Here is a 19,762-nt window from a genome sequence, read left to right as displayed (position 1 = left end):
TGTTTGCGAACGAGCGATGCTGTTGACATTTCTTTGATCACTACGGTTTTCGATAGACCCTTGACAATTATTGCCTCCGGGTCTATCATACCTCGATTATGATTGATTAATGACGGATTCCATCGAGCTCAAAATTGTTCCGTTGTAAAATTTATTGAATGAATTAATATTAACTGTGCTTGTTCATTTTTAAAGATCTGTACAAATATAATTTCTTTCTCAAACCTACTCGTTTACATGTTTTTTCAAAAAATATTTTAAAAACTAACTATAACTATAGAACAGTCATGCTATATTATTATACTTCAATTAGATTTTGATATTGAAAGAATAAGTATTTAATACTTGATTATGAAATATAAAGAACCTTGCATTAATTATATGGAAAATTGAGTCCCAGTGAATTAGTTTTTCATAAATAATGTAGCTTATAATGTAAATAAAAGATGGACAAAAAGATCAATAATGGATAATTTATGAACTGTGATATATCGAAAATGTAAAACTTGTGCGCATAAAGCATCTTGGATACATAATAACTCAAAACTATCCATTATTGAATTTTAATTGTGTCTGTGTGTATTTTACTTACATAACATATAAGTCACGTTATATATAAAACTAACTCATTTTACCGAGACTCAATTTTGTATATAATTAGTGCAGATCCTTTATAATTAATTTTAATTTAACCTATATAATTTAATTTTTATATACTTTTATTAATTTTAATTTATGAAAGATTTGCAAGGAGTTATTAACGGAAACGAATATGTAAATATTATTGCTAACACAAATTAAAAAGGTAATTTTATACGACGTCCAATTAAGTAATCGTATAAAACGGTCAAGGAGAAAAATAAAACTCTCGACTGATCAATGCAATCATATTACACTTCGTCCTTGGTTTTTTCAAGTAATACGTAACGCCTCGTCGCCTTTAATAACAACTTTTGACCATAATAGCCAAGCAAAAACTCCCGTTTCCTCTATTGAATTTTTTTTACGTTTACAGGCCAATTTATCGAGGACGTATCGTTTCGACCAATCATCCAATTAAATGCCCACGCGGTCAATTCATTGCTCGAGTCTTTACTGAAAAAAAAAGAACCGAGCAGATAGCGTCGATGGGCCGCCCACGTATTCTCGGACGATGCGTTACCCGGATGATGATGCGCCGGGCAGATTATTGACGATGAAGTATCGCGTGGTACTGTCAACCTAGCCTGTGAATTATCGGCGAGCTCTCGCCTCTTGTGCCACGAATCGAGATATAATCATCGTTCTTGCCGTCGGCGGCATAAACTGATGATCCACGATATTCGCATAACGCGTTCCGTATTGTACACGCGCCCGTGGCTGGAGCATCCGCGTTCGCCCTCGGGTTAGATCGCCATCAACAAATGCGCGGTTTCTGATCGGCGTGTCGACGCGTCGCCTAACACGGTTGGCAATTAAGAGATTTGAATGGAGATTCGTCGTTTCGCAATCGCCGGCTTTGACAATACCGGATGGCACCACTGCACCGATTGGCTTCCTAATGCGTACATCGAAGGGTTTGATGACCGCGAGAATGAGGCGGCGACCCATAGCTGATGCCTTTTGAGATCTCAAGCGCGATAAGCGGTCGTTACTCGATTGTTTGCCATTGTCGATAGCGAGATGCGTGATTTACTTAGGATAAATAAGGTTCTATGAAATATATGTATGTGTGCGCGTACATGAACAAATTAAGATATTAGAATGTTTCTGTTTTTGTGTTTTTGCTTAATATATATGTTTCAATTTTATATATTGTATCATTTTTTACTCGCGTGTCAACGATTTCTGAAATTAATATTATATTATTGTACAAATTAGTTCGGTCCGTTTTTTTGTGTTCAAAAATCCATTTATTTCAAAACAAAAAATGAATGAACAGATTAATTAAAATATTGTCCATCGCTGGCTACTACTTTTTCCCATCTCTCAGGCAATTTTCGAATTCCTTCTCGAAAAAATAACTCGTCTTTGGAGGCGATTCAATTTTGGAGCCAATTTTCGATTTCTGCGAAAGAAGTGAACCGGTGACTTGCCAAATCATGCTGCATCCTTCAGAACAACTAGTAATCAGAAGGAGCAATGTCCGGAGAATACGGCGGGTGCGGTAAAACATCTCATTTGATCGGTTCCAAATATTTTTTACGACTTTTGCGACATGAGGCCGAGCGTTGTCATGAAGAAAAATAACTTTATCATGTCTTTGCTCGTATTCCATTTTTCTCGCAATGTACGGCTCAAATGAATCAATTGTAGCCGATACCGATTGCCCGTAATGGAATCGCCAGGTTTCAGCAGCTCAGTAAACAACACCCTTTTGGTCCACCAGATACAGAGCATGATCTTCGAACCATGAACGTTCGGCTTTGGTGTTGATGTTGAGGTCGATGGCAACGATTGACCGGGGTTAGCGTAGTTATTTTTTCTTCTTGAGGTTGTCGTAGAATATCCACTTCTCATCTCCAGTCACAATCCGATGAAAAAAACCTTTTCTTTGTTGCCTTTGAATCAGCTGTTCGCAAGTGAAAAACCGCCTTTCAACGTCTCTCGATTTCGGTTCATAAGGCATTCAATTTCCTTGTTTTTGAATCATTCCCATGGCTCTCATTCGTACAGAAACGGCTTGTTGAGTTACTCCCAATGATTCTGCAAGCTCCTCTTGCGTTTGACTCTGATCTTCTTCGAATAATGCCTCTAATTCTTTGTCTTCGAATTTTTTTGGCTATCCAGAGCAAGGCTTGTTTTCAACGCTGAAATTTCCATCCTTGAAACGTCGAAACCATTCCCTACATGATTTATCAATTGGAGCAGTGTCACCATAAACTTCGACAAGCATTCGATGGACTTCAGCTGCACTTTTCTTCCAATTAAAGCAGAAAATTAAAACCTCCCGCAAATGCTGCTTGATTAACACAAAATTCGACATTTCAAACATAGTGAAAATCAAGGTTTTTGTATGAAACTCAAAGCGATATAAACTGAATATTATTAGCAGATGTCTAACCTCTCTGAAACCGCCAAAATCAGCTGTCACTATGAACCATTCATAACAGCCGGAGCCATCTTTTGGAAAACGGACCGACTAACTAATTTGTACTCCCAATATTTTATAAAAATCTAATACTCTGGCCAATATTTAATACTGAAAGACAGTAATTAATTAATTATTTGCTCTTTTATTTATATAATTAATTATTTACTTCGAGTATTGAAAGCACTGTTATATTGTTCTTGACTCAAAATAAGTAATTAATTACTGTCTTTCAGTATTAAATTAGCCGATAACCAATATTAGATTTCTGTGAGGGCAGTGTGTAATTTTCTATCTTACACTGCTAAATCTAAAGGAGCACGGCAGTGTCTCGTGCCATGTCTTAGCGCAGAGACACTAACCGTGTCTTCAGATAATAATTTATTGTCCTTACCTTTTTATCGATGGTGTAACAGTCTGATTTTGATCGACTTTGATGTTGATCTGCGAAATCTGCCAACAAAGAAATTAGTACAATAGAATCATAAGAAAACCAATTGTATATGTTACAATAATAAACATACTTTAATAGAATCATATATTTAGTAATGATTCAGTCGCTTCAAAATATTTTCTACACAGAATATATTAAAAATATTAATAAAAGTAAGGCTAATTAAAAAAAGAACAATAATTTTCACTAAAATTCTTTTAATACTAAGTTTTTATTTTTAAATATCTTTTTTTAAGCGATCTAAATCTACCGATTAGGCATAGATATGTGATAAATCAGTATAGCTCTATACTCGGTTGTTCTCACGAATATATAGTTGCCGAAAGTAGAAGACGAATTAAATTCAAATGAGCTTTTCACGGTGTGTTTCAGAACGTAATAATACATTTCAATATTTATGCATGCGAATCCAAATTGATCGCGTTCAGCGAACACAATGGTTTAGTGAGCGTTCAGTAATTATTGCCTGTGATTAGAATAGACCTGTACAGATCTATATATATCATGAATGTAGAAGAAAATTAACAATTTGTGTGACTGCTATCTTTTCACCTAATAATGTTAATGTAAAGAATATGTAAGGAAAACATAAGGAGTAGCGTTTCAGGATTTATAGTGGTTGCCAACAATTTTCAGTCAAAATACAATTTTATAATAATTTTGTAAATCTGTTTTTTAGTTTATATTATATATTATAAGTTAATAAAATTTTTGTTTGACACACATCTTAAAGACAAGATATTTTAAATAAAATATATTAAACACTTGTATATTAAATATTTATTTGTAAAGATTCTTTATAAACAATACAATAAAAATTTCTCATCAGCCGGAAACTTTTGGCAGTCACTGTATATTTCAATATAAACCAAATTGGAAATTTTATTAAATTCCCAATCATCCCCTCTTTCTTCCTTTTGATACGACATTTTCTATCCGTGGAAAATGGTTAAAAGACATACAATTGATTTGGAAAAGAGCACCTCACGCTCGTTGTTTTAGATTAGTATCCTATTGAAAGTAAAAGGTATACTAAAAGGTTATAAGCAGGATAAATATGACGCCTGACATTTATAAGACAGATTGACGCCATGCGTCTCTATTTTCGACGATATTTCGAGCATCCCGATCTATTGGAATCATTAGCGTGAGTAATAATCCATATCCAAGTGCTAGCGTTTCCTCCTACACGCTTATTTGTACTCACAATTGAACTAGCCATCGGACCTTCGCAGTCGATCCTTCTCTCGCGCATATACGCATCAATAACAATCAGGGATTTAACTGGCCGCATCGAGCCGCGTTCAGGGGCACTTTTTGTCATGCAATCTTCCGATCTTCGTCGATCTAGCTCGCCCAATCTATCTGTCCATCGCGGAGACGCATATAAAAGGACCGTGATAGAACGTGATACGAAGCAGTACAGCACGACGTATGTCCGGTGCTGACATACTCTCGGAGTGATCGATCTCGCGTAACGCGTTACGTACGTGTAAAATCATATACGGCCGTTCCCTTTTGAACGGCGACACGTGAGATCACCCGTTCTCGGTTCGCTGGCAACGCTATAAAAGATGTCGCAACCGGAACAGGGCGGCAGTACGCAGTGCGAGAAAGACATGTCCACGTCCAAGAGCAGCTCGATGTTGCGTCTGAATCAAGAGAGCTCTGCCGACTGGCAAGACCACGGCGACACTGACTCGGAGGTCAGTGAGAACGACTTCCTCACTAAGGGTGCTTTCCTGCTCACCCCTAGCCACGAACTGAGTATGGAGAAGGCCGCCACCATCTGCGAGAAGATGAACTTCCGGTGAGCGCATCACTTTGGCAGGCTACTTCGTCGCTGGGACGAGGTTTATTTCCAGGATCTCAGGTCGTTCAATAAAAGAGACGTTAAACCGGACATCGCACCCCGATAACTATGACGAACGAGTGTCCAAGTACCGTCGGTTTTCTCTTAGTTGCTTTATCGTCCGTCTTGCACTCACCGATTGTGCTCGACAAGTGTATTGTTATCGGGAAAAAAGATACACGCGTTTGTATCGTAAGATTTAAAAATTGTATATTTAAAAAAAAGAGTAATTTGACTACATTCTTGATAATAATTCTTTAGAAGACTGGAAAATATATTTGCGTGTAAATATTCTCAAACATCAAGATCCGATTTGACTAAAAATAGAAATCTTTTTCTTATTTGATTTACTCTCATTGATATAAATTTCATTTATATTTTATATTTAATAATTCTTTAGATTGATTCATTAAGATATAGTAAACACTACAGTGGCTTCCCAAAATTTCCGATTAACATATAATTTTATGATAATAATCTTTGTCAATCTGTTTTTCACTTTATTATAATTCAGTTAATAAAATTCTTGTTATAATCAATTTAAAAGCATAATATTTTAAGCACTTGAATATATTAAGTACTTGTGTATTAAATTTTTATTCATAAAAATTTTTATTGAAATAATGTAATAAAATTATTCATTGGAAACCTTTTGGGAGCCACTATAAATGATTCTATTTCATTATAAGAAACCAGCTAATGCCAATTATTCATGAAGAGTTGAATTGTATTCTCAACATATTGTATATTCCGGAACAGCAAAAAAATTTTCATAGAATGTTCAAATGTTAATGAAATGTTCCGAATATTATATGAACACTTCTTGTATATATCACGAAAATTATTCACCCGCAAGCAGTTCACATCCGCCGACAGAGGGTTGTGGTGGCGATATATTAACTCGTAAATAAGAATCACTGGGAAAGAATAAAAAGAGCGCAACATTTTACCTATGGTGAACCCTTAAAATTGAGTTCCAAGATAAAAACAAATGAAATGTGTTTTTGACAGTACAGTTTGGTTTACAAGTTAATTCAGATCTCTGAATCTGGAATTTCTAGGAAAATTATAAATTTACGGAATATGCATGGGGAACATTCTCCAAATGTATAATAATGTATAAATAGAATATTTAACGATTATTTAAGTGTTGCTCTTACATTCTGTAAATATTTCAGGACATTCTAGAATACTATAGAATGTTATTTTGAGATTTTATTAATATTTTATGAATATTTCAAGAATATTTAGCATTAGCTAATATTACTGTAACTTCCTTCGTATTTTTCAGAAATGAATGAACAATTATTAAAACAATGCAAATTACATTTTTTATATAGTATAAAATGTAGAAATAGAAAAATTTATAAAAATGAATAATTATATTTACAAAAATCAACTATTTTGTATAATTTTTTTATATTTTGTTAAAAATAAGTTATAAAATTTTTGTGCAACGTCAAGATATTTATACACAAAGATCGATTTACGTAACATTTTTATTCTAACTTATCTGTGGCATTCGTATCGACTGTGCATCGCGCTAAGATTACTTTGGCCTTCACTTAGTTTAATCCGCAAGAGGTCCTAAAGTACTTCGTGTCCAATTCGGATCTAAAAGTAGAGTTAAGTCAGCTGGCGCTTCGTGTGAAGTAGTAAAGACAGTAACAGGTCGGACAACAAATCCACTAAGCCAACTACGTCTGTATGGTGCTATCTGTGAACGTTTTTGCGCATCGACAGTGAGTTCATATGCATGACAGTGATAGAAATTCATTCGCACTTAGCATCAAAACGAACTAACCTTCGTGTATCAATCTAAAGTCTTCTTTTGGCACAAAAAAAATTTCATTCTTAAATTGAATTCTCATTTTTATTCAAATTTTAATTTTTATTAAATAAAGGTTTTAATATTTAAGTTAAAAACTATTTAGTGATGTAATAGAGAGAGACGTTGAAAAATAAACTTAATTTTTTAAAGTCCAAAATGGTAAAACAATTTGCGCTAGACAAAAAAGATCTACATTGCAAACGGAGGGAATAACAATATGATTACAGACGGAGAACTAACTGCGATATTATTCTATTATGTAAATGGAAGATTGTTATAGACTTCCAAGTTAAAACGTTTCTTTTATTATTTATATCATAATCAAAACGACTTTCTATTATGCGATCTAGAGGTGCATTTTCTTTGACAAAGACTGCCACCGGCATTCTCTTCAAGTTCAGCAACATCGACGACTTTCAGGCGGTGTATAAAAAAGGCTTCCACAAAGTGACGGGCGCTCGTTTCTATAAAAAGGTAGATATTCCATATTTTCGCAGCTTAATTAATTCTGCATTTATAGAATCTTTTGTGGAAATATTTCATTTTGCCAATAAATAATGGCTGGCAAAGTAATTTTGTCACAGATAATTTAACGTGTATTAGCGTTTTTAACTTTATATCCGGGGGTGTTGCATTATGTTGCACGATTACACGGGAAACCTCACTAAAGCCAAAGCACCTGACACAGAGAAATACCTTATAGCGCTTCTGTAGCTAATCTCGGGATCTGCATGGATTCTGCACTCCCACGACACGGACGCATATTCTAAATATACAACAAAGTACAAAAGATGCTCAACAACGAAAATATTTTAATAAAAATGTGCAAAAGCAAATTTAATATTAAATTTGATTATTTTAACTTAAAGCTGATTGCAGAAATTGCTAAATATTTGCTTTATTCTTGAAAGCAATTCCTTTTGCTTATTTTCTAAAATATACACTGAAAAAAGTGGCACTATAACTATTCGTGATATTTGCATGATAAAATAATTATAGTTAGGAGCCTCATTTTTATTATTATTATTGTTATAAATTATAGTCACTTTCGGTATCAAGTATATATTTTTTGAGTAAATAAAATTACAAATAAATTATTATTATTAACATTATAAAATAATAACTACAATTACTATAAAAATAGAGCTACTAATCATAATTGTTTTGCCAGCAATTATAATCACAAATGCCAAACATTTTTCTCTCAATGTAATTTTCTTCGCAGCTTTTGTAATAGCTTTTGGATATTTTTTCCTGGAATGATACGCATTATAATTCGTAACATATAGGTTGCTATACCATGTAGACCGGCGAAAATCTTCACGGTCTACGTTCTAGATGTGCCTGAAGAGCTGCCGGAGGACGATATTAGACACGCTCTCTACAAATATCGATCTATCGTCGAAGTAACCAGGCTACCCCTGAATACGGGAACTGTTTGTGAGTCACGAAAATGCAAATGCTTCTTCTCCATATTTCTCATACCGTCGCTCTTTCCAGGGGGAAGCTTCAGATACCCTACACGCATAACGTGATGGATACTGCTTCCCCTTTTGCGATCTCAAAAATCTTTCCGCCTATATGTATTTATATGTATATTATATAAATTTTACATATACATATATACATATATTTAGAACGCAGTCTCGATAAAAAATTTAATTTCCCGGAAAACCGTTCCATATATCTATATTATTCAATGTGCCGAGCAATTACAGTGACTGCCAAAAGTTTACAACCTACAAATAATTTTACGATCATTTTTGTCAATCTATTTTTTGGTATGTATATATTATAAATTAATAATTTTTGTTATAAACAACTTAAGAATACAGAGATATTTTAAATACTGGAATATATCAAGTGCTCGTACAGATTTTTATTTGTAAAGATTCTTTATCTAAGCAATACAAAAATTTCTCATTTGGCCGAAAAGAATAATTTTGTTAAAATATTTAAAGTTTTATCCACTATCGATTGACTTCATACAATTTATTTCGGATTCTGCTTTTTCGCCTTCGAATGGGAAAACAGTTTTTTAATTGGATCTCCGTTGCATATTAACAAAGAATGTCATCGTAACATCGATTTGATAATCATCATTAATTTGTGTTAAAATGTGGCTTTCAGTACGTTATAATTAAGAATTATTTTATATGTCTGTTGTCCGTTGAGGATATCATTTAAATATGAAGGTTATCTTTTATTTATCATTTTAATAGACTGAAGAAAACTAAGTAAAGTCGAAACATTTCCTATATATTATATTTTAACTAATTGAATGACACATTCTAATAAGCCATTTTATATTTTTGATCTAATTATATGCTCATAAATTGACCTTTCTATTACCATTATTCACATTTAATACAGTTTCGCTTGTTATAGATCTGAAAATAATTTTGTTGAACCATTCAAATAATTATGTAGGATACTCAAGCTAGTTGTTAAAGTGTCAAATCTTTTTATAACATTGCTCATTATGCTTAAATTTCCTACTTAATTATTTCGATAGTAAAACAATATTATTTTTAAAGTTGTATCTATCTAAATTTTAAAATATTTCAGAAAAATCATTCTTTTTATTTGGAAATTTTTGGCAGTCACTGTACGTCTCTCTACATTTTGCATAATATTAACAATATATTTTGGAATTGACTTTATATTTCACGTATATTCACATTTTGTACGCGCACGTATTTAAAAGCGCTATTACTTTCCGTGGCGCTTGATGCATAGAGCTTTCTGCCTTTCTGCAACGCATGCAATAAAATCGTGTGTTAAATAAATCAGTGAAGGCCATCAATGACAAGCTAAAGAGCGACGCGCAGAATCTGAACGAGCCGGCGACGATTTATACGGGGCCACCCGTTATAAGGGTTACCCTGGCCAGCGTGGAGGAGACCTCGATGCTGCTGAGCCGTGGTTTGGATTTTTATGGGGCCACATATTTCCCCACCGAAACGCCCCATCCAGCCGCTCAACCCCTCGCAAAATACAAAAACAACAGGTGGGAAGTGAATTCGTTCGTGCATGCTTGCTTCGTGCGACGCGAGCCGCGCGTGATTCATTGAACGACAAATTCGCGTAGCCGTGTTAAAAATTACGCACGCGATATCGTCCCAGCTGATATTTATTATCCAATATTTATTAACTATCGTTGCGTCGAAACTGCACTCAACAATTCGGTTTATAATCGCGGTTGTTTAAACGTCCGTTATTTCCGAATAATACAGGACCGCTGTTATTAATTCACTCGTATAATGTGTCAAAAATGACTTTACGCGAAACGGCCTTTTATATCAGATGAGCAAGCTATTAAATGTAATCGATATTTTTCATTTGTTCGAATTATCTACACGGAAAGAACGATTTTGCTAAAGTATCTAACAATTTAACTAGACAAAAATAAAGTATCTAAAAAATTTAGATCTGAAAATAATTGCGTTGGATTATAAAAATTATTATATGGGACACTCGAATATAATGAGGAACACTGCAACAAGTTTTGACATTTTAGCAATTAGTTTAGGCGTGCTACATAATTATTTTGATATCAAAGGAGCAATGGTAACGCAATTCCTTGAATTATGTAACATTTTGTTATTTAAATTCCATTCCATGTGTCAAAACGTTAATCAATCCATTTCTGTGGTTAGTGTCAAAGTAAATAATATCCGTATTAATATATGCAGTTAGTAAATAATAAATTAAATTTGAGTCAAATTTAATACATTTTCTTGAGTTAAATAATAATTTGTTATTGAACTTCTATGTGTGTCAAAATGTAAATCCATTTCTGTGGTTAGTTTCAAAGTAAATAAATCCGTATTAATATATGCATTTAATAAATAATAAACTAAATTTGAGTCAAATTTAATACATTTCCTTGAGTTAAATTGTTTAACTCCACTATTTTAGTTAAATTAACGAATAGGAGTAACCTAGAAATGAATAAAAAAACTCAAATTGAGTATAGTTTAACGTTATGAATATAACATTGCAATCTAACAAAATTATTTTCAGATCTGTGTAATTAAATTTTCAGATACTTTAGCTTTTTTAAAATCGTTCTTTTCATGTAGGTTTTAGTTCAATATGGCTGTGATTTTCTTAACGAAAAAGATCTATTTACCAATATTATAAAACGTTGAGAATTCGAATTTTAAAAAAGCGTAATAATTGCTGTTGGCTTAAACTGTAATCTCTACTTAAAAAAAGAAAAAAGAAAAAATAATGATAGCGCCATTACGCGATTCGCTCTTTTACTTCGTCGTAATATCTTTAATGGAACATTGCCAATAAAATACAAAAGGTTTGCAGGCATTAGGGGGAAACGACTCTTTTCAGAAAAAAAAGAGGACAGGAGAAGAGACCCCTTTCACATGTTTCGCCATTACAGATGGATCGAGCTGGCGTCGATCGGCACGGGACAAAGAGTGAGGGACCTACTTCCGGTCTTTGACAACGCGGGCTTCAACAAATTGCCACCTCCGGCGAGCCGTGTAATAAAACCGCAAAGAAACTGACACGTCCCTCGTCCGGCACCCCGAATTCTTCGGCCGCCGTCACCGCCGCGATCGATAACGGCGACGAATCGAGGGAGGACGCCACCGCGAGGACGACGTTACGACCCGACGACAATACTAATGCAGACTACCTCGATCGAAATTCGGACACGAGGATCCGCTTTGACGATTTCAACGCGATTCTAACGCTCCATCGATCGCGACATATGAAAGAACGAGGTTTACCGTATGTATACGAGATAACGCATAAGCGAAATATAGGATGATGACATATGTTTGAATTAAATGAACAGTTAAATAAAAATTTGAAATCTACGGAAGGACTTAACGTAGAGATACGTGTACTATTTTTCTTTTTTCAGACAGGATGACTCTGTTATCTTATAATGTATACAGAGAGCATATAGATATATCTTCCTTATTTCAAAAACAACATAATTAAAAAAATGATTTTCGAACTATCATCATGAATGAGTTCGATAAACATTACCTTGTTAATCATAAAAATTGAATTAATTTAACTAATAAAATAGAAAAATTATATTTAATCATATTAAGAACATATTCCTTTTGTTGATTATTTGTTTACAATTAGTTAATAATTTTCTGTCAAATTGAAAAATAGTTGTTCCTCTTATCCCTTGGAAAATTTAATTAAAAAAATTTTTTTAATTGTGTGTATCATTTTTGAAGTAAGGGAGCGACATGTTATACACAAAGACTAGATTTATATTTTCCTTAATATAAGTACGATTGAACGGTATATTGATAATAAAAATGTTAATTCACTGGTAAAAGTGAGGAGTGGAAATTCGTGAGATTGCACGATGAGTCGTCCTTCCAAAGTGATACGATGCATCGCGTTGGCTAGTTGAGCATTGAGCACATAATACACGTCAGCGTGTGTCGCACTATCTTTCTGTTATTCGTGGGAAGGATATTGTTTATATCATTCACGCCAACCCACATAAAACATTGGTATGTGCGTAGTTGTTTTAATGCATCACATCGACACATGTAGCTCCGACTTATCATAACACAACATGACTCGATTGAGGAAGGATGCTCAACGTACTGGAGCACATCAATGCCTCTACTGATAAGTATTGAAAAATTTTATTTCCCTGTGTAGCTGAGTTTTCTGAGACTTTATATGTACAGCTATAGCGACAGCGTGAACGCAGATGATTAAATTATCGCGTGCATATGCAAATAATTTATTTTATTCAAGAGAAATCACATTTTTCTGGTCTATCACTCGAAATAAAGTAACGTTTAAGAGAAATTATTCTTCCCAATATATATCTATTGTTTAATAATGCCGGATTTATGATGAATTTTTCTTTGAAATATATATTATTTAATAATGTCGGATTTATGACGAATTTTTCTTTCAAATACGTACCTATTATCTAATAGTGTCGAATTTATGACAAATTTTTCTTTCAAATATATATCTATTATCTATGTAATATCGAATTTTTGTGACGAATTTAATAAATGCGTAAAAAATTTGCAGTTGAAATTGCAAAAAAGAGCTACTGTCACATATTTTGTCACATTATAACTACAATATGTGATATGCAATCAAAGTTTTATTGCAACTTCAATTGCAAATTTCTCAAATTTATAGCGTGACAGAACAATTTGGAAAATAGATTTATATTCGACATTAAAAAAAACTATATACTCGAAAAAAGGTCATTTTTTGTCGAACAATACTGTTCTTCTAGCTACAATATGGAAACAAAAGACAATCGTTAGAAGATTAATTTGATTACTTATTCTCCTGTGTTATACCAACGAAATCCGGTTAAAACATAAGTCCAGCCGTATATTTCTCAACATATACGACCGATGGAGGATCAAGTGTAATGTGCAAGGGAAATTGCATTATACGCTCGTGACTCGTATAGAGCCATTTCTCGACACGCACACGCACCATAAGATACACCGTGCCGGTTCGCAGGTAGACGTGATTTCTAATCCCGTCTCCCTCGCATACAGCGAAGGTTCCTATTTTTCTGTTGACGGAAAGGTCAACGTCGCGATATCAACCGCAATATATATATATATATATATGTGTGTGTATGTATGAAATTACCGTTCCTATCAGTCGCCTACTTTTGCGCCAGTCACGCGACTAACATTATTTTAAAACGCACTAAGTAAGTCGATCATGTACTAAAAATTAATTCACCAGTGCGCGCCGATAATCAAGATTTCACGAAGCAAAGTAATCAAATATTATACATAAAGCTCGCAAAAACATTCAGACGTCATTTGATTCATTAATGCATCATCATTCAAATACTTTCGAGAATTATAAATTACAATATAGAAATTTAAACTTCAATAAATAGTTTATTGTCGATGTTAAACTTGTTGGTCAAAAAGAATAAAAAATATGACGTTTTCATTGCACTGGTAGATTTTTAAATGGTTGTTAAAATTACTTGTACGTATTAGAAGCTTTCTTTAATCGCATAAATTATTACGTTGCGAGTACAAACGATTGTAAAGAAACTATTTTAGGAAGATTGATTTAAAATATAAAGTATAATCCTTGTTTTATATATATATAAATATGGAAGATCACAGATTTACTAATAACAATAAAAAGTTAATTATAATTTACGTTTAAGTATAGCTAATCTATTTTTCTAATAATGTTTTCATGATTTTATAGTATTTAGTAAATAATTTGAAAATTATTATTTATGTTTACTTATTGTATAATAATATAATTGTACCGAAACAAATACATATTAATAATATGTTTAAATCACGACATAAATTTTTCAACTCCTAAACGTTAAATATTGTAAGGAAGGTCATTGTATTTCGTTGCATCATATTAGACAGTTTAAAATAAACAATGCCAAAAAATAAATTGTAATTATATATTATAATATCTTAACATCCAGTATATAAAGCATTATAAAAGAACGGTTTTATTAATATCTTTCAATAATATTAAAAAAGAGATACGATAAATCAGAGTATAAAATACAAATATTGTATTAAGAAAATAACTATAAATAAATGAGGCATAATAGACTTTACACCGTTTAATTTATATAAAAGAACTAATTAGAGGATAATAGGATTTGTCGTGAGGGAAAACTGAGCAAACGACGGAACAAATTGGGGGAAAAACAAGGGTTTTTTCTTCTTCTGCTTTCGAGTGAATCGCAAATTATCACCGACACACATTCGCATAAACGTCCACCGCGGATTTTTTATTACAGAGCGGCGATTCAATAATAACGATGAAATTTACTTTGTACGTACAGCCTGCATGCGCTTATTAAGATATATATTATGCCATCCGTTATATAATCCGCAATATTCCCGTTATATAAACGTCCCGCTGCAATTACGTAATACCCGTATGGATAGGACGTGTACTTGATGGCGGATCGTGATATATGTAGCCTTGCCACTTGCGTGAAAGTCGTAACGACGTTATTGCCTCCCGAGTTAAAAGAATACGATTCGTACCAAAATGCCGCATATACTTATTACTTTATTTTAAATACATTTATTTTAAAATTTCTTGTCTCTCCTCTATTACTCGTCCACTGGTAAATTTACTCGTGCGCATAAGTGGCTTAAATGAATGTAAAAAGATTTTAAAAAATAAAATCGTTTTTCCTTTTCTCTTCACTGTTTAATTCGTGTCCAATTACATCCAATTTGAGTTACTTTTATGCCCAATTTCTTCACTTCCAGATAAGTTGTGGATAACTTTATCCAGGAGATATTTCCATTGTAACGTGGAAGATATCTCTTGGATAAAGTTATATAGAGGTAAAGAAATTGAGTATTAAGGATATCCTTAGGTTGCTTCTACTCGAAAATGCCGTTAATTTAACTAAAACGATAAAATTAAACAATTTAACTCAAGAAAGTATATTAAATTTGACTTAAATTTTATAGTTTATTATTTACTAAGATATACTAACATAGATTTTAAAAGTAATTGTGAACAATTCAATCATAGAAATGAATTGATTTACGCACATGAAATTTGATTTCGGCATACATGGAAGTTAAAAAATATTATTTTTTAAATTCAAGAAATTGAGTTAGTATTATTGCTCTCTAACAATATTTCTCTCGTAACTTAAATTCAATATTCTCTCAATTCTCTATAGAATTATTTTTCAGCATTTGAATATGAAACAATCGCGTAGAGTCCTTATAGGAATTATTTTCTATGAAATATAATCGAGCAAATACCTCGAGAATGGAAGAGGCGAGAAAATTACCGTACTAAATGCCGCGCGTTTATTTCTGATTATTTTCGTCGCCGAAGAGGGGTTAGAGTGACGCTGCTTTTAACAAGGTGAGACTTTATCAGGAAAAGAGCTCGCGTAGAAAGAGAGAAACTTGGCCACGATGAGTGGTGGTCACAGGAGGGTATAAGTAATTCTCCGAGAATGCTATTACGTCCTGCTGCGCCTTCGCTCGGGGGACGAGGGCTATTTCAACGCGTAATATGAGAGAGGGTGGATATGGGAGGTGGTAAATGTCAGCTATGTATGAAAGAGAGTGCCGCCATAGAGCGAACGTGGCGCGGACAGAGCCGGGTTATCCGCCATGGCGGGCGAGATGAGGACCGGGGGTTATCCATGGCCGTGGCAGGAAACTCGAGAGACCGGCGATAAATTGTGCGTCTTCTGAAAAAATCTCAGGTAACTTAAAATATCGTACGTTTTTTGTCCTAAACATATGAGAGAAAATGCCACCGCAGTTACGTTGTCGCTTGGACGACATTATTCGCTATTTGCGGGATTATAAAAAAAAAAAAAAAAAGCCATAATAATGGTCGTAATATACCTATATTTAGTTGTGCGAATATATTATAATTAGAGAATATACACGTAACAGAAATTTAATTAATAAAATAAAATTAATAATACTGCACTTTAATTTTCTAATAACAATTTAATTACGTATAATACAATATATATGTATAAAAATAATACTTTTAATAATATATCAGAAAATATGCATGACTATTATTATAGAAGTATTTTTGTTAATTGAAGATATCCATTATAAATTTTCTAATAATTTATTGTAATTGTACAAAATAAAAATATCATATGTTGTATAAAAATATTTACTTTATTATTTAAAAACGCGTTATAAAACAAATCCGAGGATAAAAGAAAGAATTGCGGAAGCACCTTGCCCTGTAAAATGTGAAAATACGCGAGATAGCAACTGCCACCAATTTAGCGACTCCAATTTTGATGCAACGTGGATTTTTAGGACAAGTTAAAGTGAGAAACCTAGTTTTGTTAATGGCCGTAACTTTATTTTAGAGGACGAAGCCCGAGCGGGCAGACTTCGCTCACCAACAAGTGCCATTATCACCGCCTCTCGACTCTGTAACCATAGACTAATTTCGCTTAAAGAGCCCGCCGGACAGTTAACCGGTTTTTTTAGTCTCCGTTTCCACAAATTTCAATTTTACGTGCAAAGAAATTTCCGAAAGTTAAGCGCAACGTGTAATTACGTTTACCCTTTGGCGACTATAAAGAGACGCGCGATCACGCAATTGTCAAAACTTTTACCAGACAATTATATTAGAGAATATTCGACATGTCAGTTTGAAGAACAATTAAATTTGCCAAGTTAAAATTTTTATGTTGGCCGACTGGCGCATCAGTTATTTAACCCGACGTCATGCCTGGCCTGAATAAAAATTGCAACGACTGAAAAATAAAATAAAATGAAACGATAGCGCGTTTTAGGCAGAGAAAAGCAGTAAACTCGGTCGAGTCCAAATCACTGTTAAAGCAGCACCGTTCGTTGGAACGGAAAGCGTGTCGAATCGATTAAAAATGTATATGGAACGTGTGCTAAGCAACGGATATTCGAGGAAAGGCCTCGAGGGATCAGCCCTCGATGGTGCGAGAGACGGCTGTCCGATCTACGCCTATCAAGCGGACGAAAGGGAACGAGAATCGATGGAGAATCGAAGGGGGCTCGCTTGCTGCCAGGCAAGCTCGAATATTGCAAGCAACCAGAAGGCGGAAGAAAGCAAGAACGAGAGAGATGAAGAGAGAGAGAGAGAGAGAGAGAGAGAGAGAGGGGCGGAACGCCTGGTAAGCACCTCTGAAGGACCATTTCCTCGAAGCTTGCGTTCCTAATCGCATCGGAGTCATCTATATTATTACGAGGCTCCCGCGCATAACCCTCTGAAGCGTGCTATACATGGATGCAAAGGTCTCAACCTACAACTGACTTGATGTTCCCCTTCTCCTCTCTTCCCTTACTCCACCAACTATATCCTCCGCCGCCCTTATTACCCGCGGCGAAACCCACCCTTCTCTCTCGTTCTATATACCCTGTTTCGATCCTCGTCGTTCTGCGGATCCCCGGCCGCGCACGTGCTCCCGCAGGAGACTGCGGAAATTGTCAGTTGCAGTTTTCAAAGTAGTATCAACCGGTGATTGTCGATTTTAAGCCAATACCGTAAAATTTATTTCTCGAAATAGATGTTCTAGTTCAGGTACACATCTATTTTTCATTTCCTCTAATAGACTGCCACAACATTAATTTTTTACGTATATCTCGGCGTTATGTATTGTCGATATGTGCATTCATAATACTCTAAATTGTTTATTTTTTAGGCAAATCTGAAAAGCTTGTAAAAACACATTTATTCAGTTAGCATGGTGGGGATTATTTTCGCGTCGACTAAATTAAACCGTAATACTACACACATGTACGTTGCAAGCGAAAATAACGGGATTAAAAGAGAGAAAGAACGAACAGATTTTTCGCGTCAACGTCGCAACAATAATCGATACGCTCGCTGTCTACCGAATAGTCGCACCTGTGTTTTTATTACATTGTAGTTCGCGCCGAGTTTAATTAGAGACTCCACGGGTGGTAACCAACCAATCTATCTGTAATGTCCCGCAGCGTCAACTCTCGTTTTCTTCCCATCGGTCGACTAATTAAATAAATATAGGACACGCAATGCACGCGCATTGGTGTTCCTCGATCAATATCGAGCTCTACGACAGGCTCGCCTGATGCGCGCACATACTGAAACCGCTCTGTTAACTCAAATCAAAAACCCATCGAGAAATAAGAGACGTAGCACGGAGGGAAGAAAACGGGAAACGTGTTTAATTAGGAATGTTTGTTCTGTAATCAAGAAGAATGTAAGAAAAGCAAGCTGTTAAAGTCTATTTCTTAATGTAATAGCTCCGTGAAGAAAAAAGTTATTTGAACAAACTCGTGTAAATTTGTTCAAATTTCAACATTTAGGAACTTTGTCCTCGTTTTCGAGGCATTATCATACTTTGAAAACATAATTACGGTCCTTTATAAAATCAACGTGATGTCTCTTTTAAAAGAAAGTTGCCGAATGCAATAAAGTTATTTAACTTGAATTTATTTTTGCAACTGTTATATTTTTATTCATATTAATTATTAGCTTTACTATTATGAATTATTGCAGTTATATATCGCAGTTAATATCGTTTAATGAAATAAAATTTGTGGTGGTACGATTTCGGAAACTGATAGATTTTATAAAAATACAAGCCTTAATCTTTTAATGATAATATATATATATATATATCTTATTATTAAAATTTTACAATTGCAAATATCTAAAATGAAAAAAAAGATTGGTTGCTGCAGCAAATTAGATGGTTAAATATGGCATAGCATTTTTAATTAGCTGTAGCAACCCCAATTTTTGGTTGCGTTAGCCAATCGAAATTCTATACTGACATTGCGGATAGGTTAACACAAACAACAATTGGCTGCAGCAACCAAAAATTGGCTGTTGCAACCAATTCAAAATGCTATACCATATTTAACCATATAATTTGCTGCAGCAACCAATCTTTTTTTTCAGTGTATATATACAATACCCAAGTGTAATATATTCTGCAATAAACTTCTTTTTCTAAAAATAACAAAAATGCACACTGAGAAAAATGTCCGTTCAAAAAGTAACAAACAGATATTTCCGATTGATTTTGATCGG

At 34.0% G+C, this 19,762-nt stretch overlaps 1 protein-coding gene and 1 long non-coding RNA gene across 2 annotated transcripts in view; one reads left to right on the top strand and one right to left on the bottom strand.

The window, feature by feature from the left end:
• Positions 1-3,464: 3,464 nt before the first annotated feature.
• Positions 3,465-19,762, bottom strand: part of LOC108771112 (uncharacterized) — an 81,892-nt gene continuing 65,594 nt past the window's right edge. Inside the window, exon 3 of the long non-coding RNA XR_001940631.1 lies at positions 3,465-3,523. This is a non-coding gene — a long non-coding RNA (uncharacterized LOC108771112). The remainder of the gene's footprint in view (positions 3,524-19,762) is intronic.
• On the top strand, positions 4,962-12,164 carry LOC108771111 (uncharacterized). Its single transcript, XM_018523016.1, has 5 exons — positions 4,962-5,334; positions 7,558-7,681; positions 8,497-8,647; positions 10,001-10,217; positions 11,610-12,164. The coding sequence occupies exons 1-5, from the start codon at positions 5,099-5,101 to the stop codon at positions 11,734-11,736; spliced, it is 855 nt and encodes a 284-aa protein (XP_018378518.1). The 5' UTR covers positions 4,962-5,098; the 3' UTR covers positions 11,737-12,164.

Source organism: Trachymyrmex cornetzi, unplaced genomic scaffold, assembly GCF_001594075.2.
Source record: "Trachymyrmex cornetzi isolate Tcor2-1 unplaced genomic scaffold, Tcor1.1 scaffold1391, whole genome shotgun sequence".
NCBI lineage: Eukaryota > Metazoa > Arthropoda > Insecta > Hymenoptera > Formicidae > Trachymyrmex > Trachymyrmex cornetzi.
This window is presented reverse-complemented; position numbering and strand designations above follow the sequence as displayed.